This window comes from Brienomyrus brachyistius, chromosome 11 (assembly GCF_023856365.1).
Source record: "Brienomyrus brachyistius isolate T26 chromosome 11, BBRACH_0.4, whole genome shotgun sequence".
Lineage (NCBI taxonomy): Eukaryota > Metazoa > Chordata > Actinopteri > Osteoglossiformes > Mormyridae > Brienomyrus > Brienomyrus brachyistius.
Window position 1 is genome coordinate 24,963,932 of NC_064543.1, and position 12,207 is coordinate 24,976,138.

The following is a 12,207-nucleotide window of genomic DNA, read 5'->3' on the forward strand; positions in this document are numbered from 1 at the left end:
TCAACGTTGTTTCAACGTTTTTGTCTGATATAGGATCAATGTCATTTCAACACAAGTCTGTTATCTGGGTTGTTACTGTACGTGTCTAAAGTAAACTGCATGTACTGTAGCTGTCAGGGCGAACCAGAAAGGAAGAGTGTCAGAATTCCCGAGACAGAACACCTGCTCTGGCCGTCTAAACCATACTCCTCCCACACCCTTCAACCTCAACAATTTCTAGATTCACCACAGGGATCAACTGGACATGTGATAGACAGTAAATATACATTTACACAAATGCTTGCCGTGATGTACAACTCTGAACCATTCCACTTACATGCCAATTTTGCTACATATTGGCATGATCGACAGTCCACAACGCAGGCATTGATTCACAGAGAGCCTTTATTACAACGTAAATTTACTGGCAGGTAAATAGGACTATACTAGATGTGCGTGGATTTGGACCGACAGGCAGGGGTTTATATATGCAAGTAATGAGGTTTAAACAAGGACCAGTTGTGCATCCTTAATCAACCAAGCACAAACACCAATTAACCTGGGTACAGGCAGGTAAAGCAGGGCCATGTGCCACAAAGCTCATTCAACATCAATTCTAGCTTGACTAAACCAAACAATTGCGATTAAAAGCATCACAGTGCTGAATACCGGCAGTCTATATCACAGACATCCCACCTTAGGGATATTGATTTCAGGGAGACATATGAGGGACTTCCGGGAGGGTGGGGGACTGATATTTCCTGACTGATATTATGGTACAGTAATATTATACATACATACCGATATATACACACACACATACATCTTTTTTTCCCCATAGTAATTCTATAAAATAAAAAAATTTACTGACTAGGGTGGGATAGGTCAGAAATTTGCTGACTGGGGCTATAGAGTGATGACAAAATTTAGGGCAAAACTGCAGTAGTAAAACTGGGTAATTTTATCACCTGAATAGTGGAACAACAGATTTCAGGAATATTACGCACCATTTATCTGGGACCGGCTGTCAATTTGTGGGAGACTCCCAGAACTTCAGGAGAAGAGGGATGTCTGATATCAAGCCTGGGTTTCTTACTGAAACCAAGCTTACTGAAACCTTCTTGAGCGCATGCACATAAAAGCGTAAAGTTTGCAATAATTAGCCAATCAAGTAAGGATGGATCACAACAGGGCTAAGTATTTCAATGAAATGGAACAGAGAGAATTATTACGCAAAAATATACAGTAAAGATTAACAGTACAATAATGCAAGAGCAACCAAAGCTAGAAAGGCATGCTGACAGTAAAAATGCATACGTACAGTGTTATTGTTAAGAAAACGTCAATTATTTCCAAAAGTATTTTTTTGTGACTACAAAAACTTAAGTATTTTATTCATAATCCTATTTAATACTGACTAATAAAAAAAACTTGTAACCCTTCAAAACCCATTCACTATTCCGTTATCTATCTCGCACACGCACACACAGAGAGTAGAGTACATGAAGTAGTAATATCAAGTAGAGTTTTGTTCACAAGGTGTTTCATCTAAGTCATCCTTGTTTTTGCTGTTACTAGGCACCGGTGCTTATATTTTGGTGCAATTTTAACAGGTCCAGATATTCACCTATATAATACATTTTTGAGGCTTGGAAAAGATTATGGCCAAATGATATTTGAGCTACCATGTTCACAGGAATACGTGTCTGAGTTGGCCTTCACTTTCTAATCACTAACCAATACTATTTCATTTTTGGCACTATTTTAAAATTGGATAAGGTCCAAATCTTCACCTTTACAACGTCTGCAAAGGTTGAAAATGATCTGTCAAATACTTTGAGTTATCATGCTAAGAGGATCAAGTATCTGAAAGTATCCGTTTTATCATCAGTACCACAATCCAACACCCTTTAATTTTGACACAATCTGTTTCCAAATTTGATCAGTTTGTCACCCATACAATATGTCTGTAAAGTTTGAAACAGGTGTGTAAAATGCTTTTCGAGTTACTATATTCACAAGACCACACGTCATCTACAGCTGCACTTTAGGTCCTTAGCTGCAACACAGCGCTGCTGCTTCATTTTGGGGCAATTTGTAAAATGACAGTTAACTGTAAGGTCACCCTGTTAATACTGGGTGGTTAGGGAAATTAATATTAATAAGACTTATGAGCAGTGGTGGACTAATGGTTAGGGGAGCACACTTGTAATTTAAAGATTGCAGACCAGCAAAGTACCACTGAGGAACCCTGACAATGGTACCACATCCCAAGCACTGCTCCCTGGGTGCTGAATTAGCTGCTCCCTGCTATGTTACAATTTTACATATGGGTTAAAGGCAGGACAGATATCGTTGTTGTGCACTGGGTGCTGTGGTATGTCAACAATGACAAATAATCACTTCACTTAAAGTGCTACCTAATTGACCAGTGAATGTGAAAACTCATTGATATTCTGATCCCGAGACACATACTTTTTTTGACTCACCAAATATGGCAACCCTAATCAGTTCTGGTTTTCAGAAATTTTTGATGTTGTACTTTAGTCTGGGTCTTGTGACAGTAACTTATACAGATTATTGCACTGATCTGGGGTTATATTCCTGTAAACCTCGTACTGGACTTGAAGTTTGATGATGAAGTACTACTTCAGACACACAGAATAGGCAAGTTTCATAATTCCAACCCACAAAAAGATAAACTAGCCTAGCATCTAAATACTGTAAATAATTTAAATGCCGGCATCTGCTGTTATATGATGTACAGTTATGCATTTGATACCGTTTTGGTTCCATTCACAATTCTTTTGTCAATAAACATGACAGAAAACTGGGCCCTGAACCAGTATAGTAGGAATGCATATGGAAAAAACAACAGTTATCACACAACAGTGGATATTGCCTTTACAAGCTTGGGTGTGTTCCCACTGGAGAACATGTGTCTGGCTGCTCTGCACAGCCAGGAGCAAAGTTCATTTCTCTCTGGGAAAATAAGGATGTGGTGAAACCTCCAATTGTCTTCCTTTCAGAGCTTGAGAAATAGCCCACAGTTTCACTATGCAGAGCCATTTGAGTGAGAGATGCCCATATACTGCAAGACGACATGCATGGATAAAAACTGAGTGATGTGCAGTGCAGTCGATTAAGTGTATGTACCTATGTCTGTCGTGTTTTCAAATCCCATATCCAGCAGAGTAGCTGTATCACCAGAAGGCCATTGAGAATGACCCTTAACCCCATTTGCCTCAGGGATGATCGCTGACTGCTCTGTGATCATTACTTTCCAATTTGAAGAAAAATATCTGCTAAAAAAGTAACATTAAAAGATATTATTCGTAGGCTTCGTAGGGCCCCTTTGAACGCGCAAGTCCTACCCTCCATTACAGTCATGCTGCACTTGCCTGGGCACCATCTAACTATTCACACTAACCAGGAAAGTGCTGATCATACAACAAAGCTCTTGTACTCACTCAGACATCAGGAAATAACCAGCTTACAAGAGGCATCATGCTACCAGAGACCACAAGCAGAAGAGGCTGCAGTGAGGACTTGTTCATGAGGTAAGTCCAGGAAATCTCAATGACCCCATTTCCATCTGACTCAAGTATTGAGTCAGTATCGCCAGTTTACAGTAATTAATATGGGCATAACCAAAGAATGTGGACCAAACGGACCCTCATTGTCACTACAGTGTTTGGACCCAAATGAAAGGTGTTCTTGTTGATTAACTCCAAGCATCACATGCCTAACATGTGATCCAAAATATCATTTGCAAACACTGAGAAAGTGACTTACGATGGAATCCTGCTGGACATATCCAATGTCCTCGATGCCCTTGATGTTGATTATATCCACCCCTTTGTCTTTTGCAGGCACATGGCTGTCATTCTCTGTCTTTCTTATCACAGACTGTGAGTCCAACTCTGGTAGGTGATTTCCTGAGCGGTTGTGGACTAAGAACGTTTTACCTGTGGAGTGAGAAAAGCTGGGATCAGCACAGGACAGAAGTCATCCTTTACGGAGTTCCCAAAAAAAGCTAGTGCTTCACCCTAACCCAATGGTATGGCTGCCATTCAGTTTTTTTTACCATACAAGACTGCCTGGGTCTCAGCTGACATATAAAAAAAGCCCATTCTGAGAACTTAAGAAGATACGTTACAGGCATGTTCCTCATAAAGGTCAAGACCACAAGCACACCTTTTGAAGAGCGTCATCATGTGTTCAGAGTTAAAATTGCAGGTTAACACATCTGCCTAACTCCACTGGCACACGTGCCAAATTCGGCAAAGTTGTCAGCCTGTGTTTCTGTGATTATTCAAAGTATATATTAAAATGACAGATTAATAGTTGATACTTGCTGGGCGATTCAAGGCATAAGTGATACAAGTTACAGTAGCATCACACCAACTTCTCTTCCAAAGATAATATTGTATAAATTTACTTTTAATCCATAGTGATTAGGCTTGTGAATTAAATATACTGTAAAAAGACATTTTTAGTTTACTTGTATCTGGTACTACTTCTGTCCATTTAATGTCTGGGTAAACCAGTGGGTTAAAAAAAAAAGTCCAGTATGAACAATGCACAAGGAAAAAAAAATGTCTTAAGCGGTCTTTTAGTAAACCCAGCCAAACTGTGTTTGTTGCTTATCACTTATGTTATACTTATAAATATACGAAATCTGATAATATGCCTGTATGTTTCATCTTTAAATGAGTGGGAATCGAGCTAATACCATAGATGGACTATGACAGTTTGTTTTTATTTTTCAAAAAAGGCTTGCATAAAATAGTATATCCCTCCAAGATTATAGCCATAAATTCCATTGACCAAGAACAAGTGAGCGATTATAGACTACAGGTCAGGCATGGAAACCTCTATGTTCATAACAGGCCAGACTGACACACCATAACATCCATAAACTGTACTGATACATTGATTTATAGTGGCAGACCTAGTTATGCAACAAGCCCTTTGCTCGCCTAGTTAATATAGCAACTATAAGGGTCACTCTTTGATTACATGCAGCCTTGCCAAATTATTTGAAATTTTAAGACTAGGTCCAACATCCTGACCAGGATAAGCATTGCGATGATGGATAGATGGAAGAAGATGGTTTGTAAACATCGTTTTAGGCGATTGTTCACAGAATAATTAGAAATAACAGCTTTTAAATGTTTATTTACTGCAAAGAACATGATGAGAAAAAAAATTGTCTTTTGACCCAACCACGCTTTGCTTTATTGAAAGATGCTTTCAAACCTCTCAGTATAACATTGTCCAGCTGGTTTCCATCAACTTTATATTTTTGACTCATATTTCCCCTGTTCGGCCTTCTGATATTTACTGATGGGATTCTGTCTAGTTATACGGGAGGCAGTTTAAACAGGCAGGCTTAGAATGAGGCTTCGTGGGAATCGAAGTTTAAAAAAGAAAAAAGAAGCTTCCTTTTCGTCTAATATTAGAATTGGTAGTCAGGGGAATTGGTGAATTTCACCAGTAAAGTAGAAAGTAGGATGTTATTTGATTAAGCAGCTACTCTGGGTCCATTTATAATTTGTTATTGTTATTATTTTTAAACACAAGTATAGTATATATACCATGTCTTATTTTCACTTAGCAAAATGTCATCATATTACACTGGGAAAATTCTAACAGAACCAACATGTTTTAAACATTTAAAAATATTAAATACATCTTATTTGAACTTTGGTCATTTTGAAATTCAAAATTGAAAATTGTTGCTTCAATTGCATATGACCATGATTTTATTACATCAATGGTCACCACCGACAGCTGTTAATTATATTCTTCCTGTATGTGAATAATAGTTCTTATATAATACAAATAAGATAATTACGTATACTTACCAGATGCTTTGTTATCATGATTTTGATCATTCTTCTTCGGACCCGTACCATTGCCATCCATCTCTGCTCGCAAAGCTCTGCGTTAAATTCCACACTAACTTTTTCTTTCCCCAGTCGTTCTTCACTCTGTCAGTTTTGTGCTCTTCTTACTCTTGCACCAGAGAGCACAACCTTAAAACTGTCTGGAAGTAATGAACTTTCGCCAGGTTCTTCCCGAGCACCGCCACTCCTATAGGAGCGACAAGTATCGTGAAAAAAAAATGGGAAAAAAAATCTTCAACGCGCAGTTTCTGCTCCGCAGTAAAAATACGGATGTCCTAATCAGTCTCTGTCGCAAGACTGACCACTTTCACGGCAGACCTGCAAGAAAAATAACATCGCCACATCATCGCAACAAGTTCAAGGTAAAATACATGCTTTAATTAAACAGTCCGCCCTACCAATCATTATTAAGGAATCGCCTTTGGTCGAAATTGGGGGATTTCGTTTACAATCAATTAAACGTGTATTCAAAGATCGTGAAAGAAAGGAAAAACTATTATAGCATCCACTAATTGTAGGCTATATTATATTAGATCTTATACACTTGTTTTACAAATGAATGTTAAGGCTGTTTGAATTTCTGTTTAATTAGATTTTACTGTCGACGGGTACAGGTTAACCCTAACGTGATTTTCAGCTGCTGAACGCCTCGTTTCATTGAAACTGAGAGCACTGGGAGGTTCACGTTGAGACAATGGAAGCCTCTCTTGCATGACCTTCTCATTGCTCCGCTTACCGGTATCAGAGTGACAGAAACAGGTGAAGTGTACAGCAAAATCCCCAAAGTAAATGTCACAACATGGTCGTCATTCTTTGGATAAGGATAGTAGTATCTTGACAACCTTGAATTGAAATGGGCATCCCCAAGGCTCAGCTAAACCATATATTTAAAAAGGGGGGGGGGATTATGAATTGTAGTAAGGATATTGAACTTGAGACATTCGATCAAGTCCAAAGCAATAACCTACTAGAATTAATCGAATAAAGGAAAATTATTCGAAACTCACCTACCGCTTCTAGGCAATGAATCTAATACAACAAGCCTAACTATAATCATGAAAGGCACACATTTGTTACCCTCTTCCTATTCATTGGATGCGCACGTAATGCTTGAAATAAATTATCGGCAGGTGCAACAAATCAGATTTCAGTGACTTCGCAGGGAAGGGCGCTATAAATCTGATGCACACAAAGCAACACGCTGAAAAAACAGTACTACTCTGGGGAGAAGGTTGAGGTCCATGTGGACGTTTGTTGCTTAAATGTTTCGGCAGGTCCTGTATAATAAATGATATGATTACAATACAACACGTTGTCCAGGTACCTCTAGCCGTTTAGCGTACGTGTATTAAGTTAGAATATTGTCCACATTTCTTCTAAACAGGTGTAGATACCTCAAACGTTAATAAAGTGCAAACGGCGATGTCATGTTTAGTTATTATTATTAGTTACATTAAATGCAAAATAATAATATGGGTAAATCCAGAGAAGAATACTGTTGAACATACAAGTAAATAGGCAGAAATTGAATTTACCTTGAGAGGTAACGCCAGGGATGCAAAAGCAAGCTACAGGTAGCGCCCACGCAGAGCGCGATTCTGAGCTGCACTGCGCATCCTATCGGCCAGCGAAGTAATCCTACTTTACGAAGACCTTCCTTCGCGAAAAGGACCCACAGAGACCCGCATCTTTAATGGCGTCTCGCTCCTTCGTCGCTATATAACAATCCACCTTGGTGTTTCAAAGTATTTGTTAAAGAAAAAAAATCCTGTTTGATTAAACTATCGGCTTAATTACAAGGCACATTATTTTTTTAGGATGCATATATATATAACCTATATTAATCATTGAAACAAAGACGCAGACGACCTCATAATTCTCTGAGATATACGTCACAATATTTACTCCAGTCGCATAACATTTTCACACTTGTGTCTTTGTGTGGCTCTTGTTCGGGTTCTGAACCAGGCTTATGTATGTCTGATGAGGCAGAACCACCCCCCAACCCTCCATGTGCCACCACAGACACCACACAGGGACGGATGTCAAAGCATGGCTCATTTGCTCCTTTTCTCCAATTACCACACTTGATTGGAACAGCTGGTGGGCCCTGGATGACTCATAATGACTGGCGGTCCAAAATATTGCTAATACTTTGCAACTCTTCAACGAAGAGTGCATCACACGTTTTGTTTATCATCTGTATTAATGAATCCATTAAATGCTCAATGGGAAAAAAAGTCATGTGAGAAGAGTTTGGAGGAAACAGTTGATCAGCAAAAACAGTGACAAGGAAATTGTATCGTCATATAAATTTTAAAGGGACCATTTAATCCACTGATGAGTTGCAATAAAGAGGAATTTGGGACCATTTTTTTCATTTCCTTAAAATCCCACATTAAAATAATATATACAGTGACATGGAAAGGTTGCATGATGGTGCACTGGTTAGCACTGTTTGCATGATGGCGCACTGGTTAGCACTGTTGCATGGTGGCACACTGGTTAGCACTGTTTGCATGATGGCGCACTGGTTAGCACTGTTTGCATGATGGCGCACTGGTTAGCACTGTTTGCATGATGGCGCACTGGTTAACACTGTTTGCATGATGGCACACTGGTTAGCACTGTTTGCATAATAGTGCACTGGTTAGCACTGTTGCTGAGGTTAATTGCAATGACCAGATTGCCTGTAGGTGGGCATATATGTGACTGGTGTGTGAGTGCGCCCTGCAGTGGGATCCCCGATTTGCACCTGTCGCCTCTAGGACAGGTTCCAGACCCCCCGTGACCCTGAATAGGACAAGCAGTTACAGAAAATGGATGGATGAATAGATGTGACTAAATATTTATATTCCATTTATTTCTCTTTTGCACTATGACCAATATTTTCCGTGACTTACTGTAGCAGTAAGAACTGCAACAGATACACTAATGGAATATATGGTCATGATCACGATGTATTTGTTAAACGTGCCTACAAAATACTAAAATGAGCTCACGATTTACTTTTTTTACTTCTTTCATTCTCCCAATTTGCTATTTTGAGCTCTCTAATTAATTAAGTTATCCTCATGTTTTGGTTTTTTTGTGCCTGCAAAGCCAGGATCTGGATTCCTGGAATTGCAGTCAAGCCATTCGAACAGGTGCTTCACATACATACACACATGTGAGAGTGAAGCTGGTCTTTCATGTGTCATCGCTGATTTGGACTAGGGCTTAGTGACATGACTAAACTCCCCAATGATGAATTTTTCTGACCAGCCACCAGACAGCTACCAATAAAATTTACTGAGCTGACAAAAAAAATAAATAATAAACTCTTGCACCCCACGGAATCATTGACCTGTACAGTGTTCATGGGAAGTTTGCAAAAAGATTCAAATCTAGATGATAGATGGCTTTGTTCAAAAGATGGCGACTATAAGCTTCTGTTTTTACTCTTGGCTGTCCTCTGTAGTTGCAGGTTCAACAATGGTTTTGTGAAATGGTAGTAAGATCCATCAAAGATCTGAGTAATAATATAAAATAAAGTTATCCAGTTAAGTTATCTACATCACTCTCCTCTTTTGAGTTCACTTTGTGCCAATTGTGTTTCAATTTTGGTGTGATTTGTCTCAGAATTCGAAAAGGTCTTCACCTTACAATATGTCTGCATGCCTTTTGTTAAAGATTGGACAAAAGCTTCAATTTTGGGGTGATGTCTCTCAAAAGTTGATCAGTTCCAGTTCGTCATCTAGACAGCTTGCAAAGTCTGAAAAAGATCTGTCTTGTTAACAGGAAGGCGTACACATTATATCGTACACAGCTTTGCCATTACTGTGTTTTTAAATCACCCAGATACAACAAGTATGTGGAAACATTCAATAAAACACCGCAAACTTTGATGAATGTTCACCTTGTGATGAGACCTGAACTGGCCACACACTTCCCCTGCATAAGCAAATAACTTGTTAACACCAGCTACCCTCATGTAAACAGGGACATCTGGATGGCCAAGTATCCAAGCATCTTAAAGGCCTTCCATTTCTATTTTGGTCCTGTCATATAATCACACTGGATAGGAAGCACAGGGGGTTAGAGAAGGGCAGGGCACAGGACATGCGAATGGGACTGACATCAGCCATTGTTACTCAGCTTCCATTACAGCTAGAAGTCTCTGTGATAGCAGTTTGAGACTGGGTTTATGTGGATTATACTATGGTTTGACATATGCAAACTCAGCTATCTCCAGGGAGGGGGTGGTGGGTTATTTGCAACAAGCGATTTCATATGGTACATTCACTGTTTTTTTTACACTTAGTGTAAATGCATTTGGGTCTGTCTCCTCTGTTCAAAAGACATTAGCTTTGTGGTCATCATTGCTCTGAATCTGATATTTCATGACAAAAAAAAAACACGTTATAAGCACAGCTAAAATGATTTGAGGCTTTGCTAAAAATATTGGGGGCTTAAGCCTCACTCACCTGACAGTGGTGTCTGCCAACATCATTATTATATTTTTTATCAATTCATCATAATCATATAGCAATCTGCTATATGATTGTGATGCATCTCTATGCATGATGATTCTTATCATTGACTAGGCGTCCACTGATATGTAGGTTGGCCAGTAATAAAGCTCCTAAATTTATGGCTACTGGTAACATTTCTTTAATCATTTATAATGAGAAATGAGTTCCTCTCATCGGAGAAGATTCTGAGAAACAACAAACAAAACCTCAGAAACCCACAAAAATAGGCACCAAAGGAGTATAATTAAGGAAATGCTACCTGCTACCATCCAAAAGGCGGTTTAACACAAAAGAGGAAAAGGGAAAACTATAGATACAGATTCAGCCAAAATCTAGAAAGGGCTAGACAAGCTCAGAGTCCAACACAAAAACATACATGGTATAAAATGTAAATGGAAATGTAACATTCCACCCAAAACAGCAGCTCGTTTTTCATTTTCTGTCATCCTCGCCATTTGACCACTTTATTTTTCAGGAAAAAAAGATCACCTAATTTTGGCAGGACCCTTAGAGATTCTGACGAGTCTGATGAATCACTCTTGAAAAACCAGTAGGGGTATTGCGTCCGCCATTAAGCTGAAGAACAGCATCGTGGGAAGAGGCTGGTTTCCCATCCTGACACCAGACTCTAAAAAAGACCAGCGTCCACATGCAGCGCGGCTCCCTGAAGGTCCGGGGCAGCCGGCAACGCTTCCTACCGTCACACCTCACTGTGCCAGATGTTCAGGAGAAGTTAATGGAACAGAAAGACAAATAGTTATGACAACACATTTTTAAAATTTGTTATATAAAAAGACACATTAGAGATATAAGGCTCTTTTCATTATGACAGCATATATTTGCATGAGATTTATTATATGACCTATTCATGGATTAATTATCCATTCAAGGATTTTCCATAACTACAGGGTCACTGTGAGTGTGGGGCACATTCCTGGAAGCCCAGAAGATACTCATTTAACAGTGAGCCCACGTACACTAAGGGCTTTCCTGGTATGCTACCTTCATTCATTCACACACCCATCAATGTCATATACATCAGTCAAAGTCTCTTCACGCTGATTTGAGATCTTGGCAGATCTGTGTGTGAGGTTACCCCATATCTCACATTCTATTTCTGTCTCTGTTGGTAACAGATGGACAGGAACCTAAGGGAGACGCTATGGTGCTTCACACGTGAATAACAGTGTGAGTGTCGCCCATCGGCACTGTGCCTAACACCAATGACCTCTGCATCCCTGTTTGTTTGTCTGCAGTATTTTGTTTTGGTTTGTTTCACTGCCTGGAAGGGCAACATGCTATGTATAAATTACTAATTAGTTTTGCAGCGAATAAAAAACATCTGTAGACTGAACTAGTGGCGTGGGATCCTTGTTTACGTTTAAGGGCTCTACCCTGGAGAAGACAAATGACCGTGTTCCTAAAATAGCACAGAGACATCGCCTTCTGTAAACACAAGCTGATTTGCATACAACTTAAACTGAATGTTCAATTTTAGATTTGACTGTCATTGGGAGCAGGGTGGGGGGCAGAGACTTTCATAACAAAGAAGAACAAAATTTCACAGGACAGACATCCAATCTAAACAGATTTTTCCCCCCATAAATACAGTAATACAGTAGAATTGATGTTTTGTTTATTGCCTTTTATTTTCTATCCCATATTTAAGTTAAACAAAAGAATATTAGTGAGTAAATTGACACGATTGTGAAGAGTCTTGGATTTTTGTTACTATAGACCTCAGTTTTTGTAAGGAAAGTCTACAATCCCAGCATTCCCAGTAACAGGAGCCAGTGAAACTG

The 12,207-nt window shown here is 39.2% G+C and overlaps 1 protein-coding gene and 1 long non-coding RNA gene across 3 annotated transcripts in view; one reads left to right on the forward strand and one right to left on the reverse strand.

Annotated features, from left to right (window-relative positions):
* The window catches only part of LOC125704242 (anoctamin-1-like), a 42,698-nt gene extending 36,695 nt beyond the window's left edge, over positions 1-6,003 (reverse strand). For both annotated transcript variants that reach the window (XM_048969661.1, XM_048969660.1), the window contains exons 1-2: positions 5,850-6,003; positions 3,775-3,947 (exon numbers count right to left, since the gene is read on the reverse strand). In XM_048969661.1, the coding sequence (XP_048825618.1) occupies positions 3,775-3,947; positions 5,850-5,910 (234 nt within the window). In that variant the 5' untranslated portion in view covers positions 5,911-6,003. The remainder of the gene's footprint in view (positions 1-3,774; positions 3,948-5,849) is intronic.
* A 117-nt stretch (positions 6,004-6,120) lies between these two features.
* Positions 6,121-11,759, forward strand: LOC125704272 (uncharacterized). Its single transcript, XR_007381067.1, has 2 exons — positions 6,121-6,253; positions 10,881-11,759. It is a non-coding gene; the product is annotated as an uncharacterized LOC125704272 (long non-coding RNA).
* The last annotated feature ends 448 nt before the right edge of the window (positions 11,760-12,207 follow it).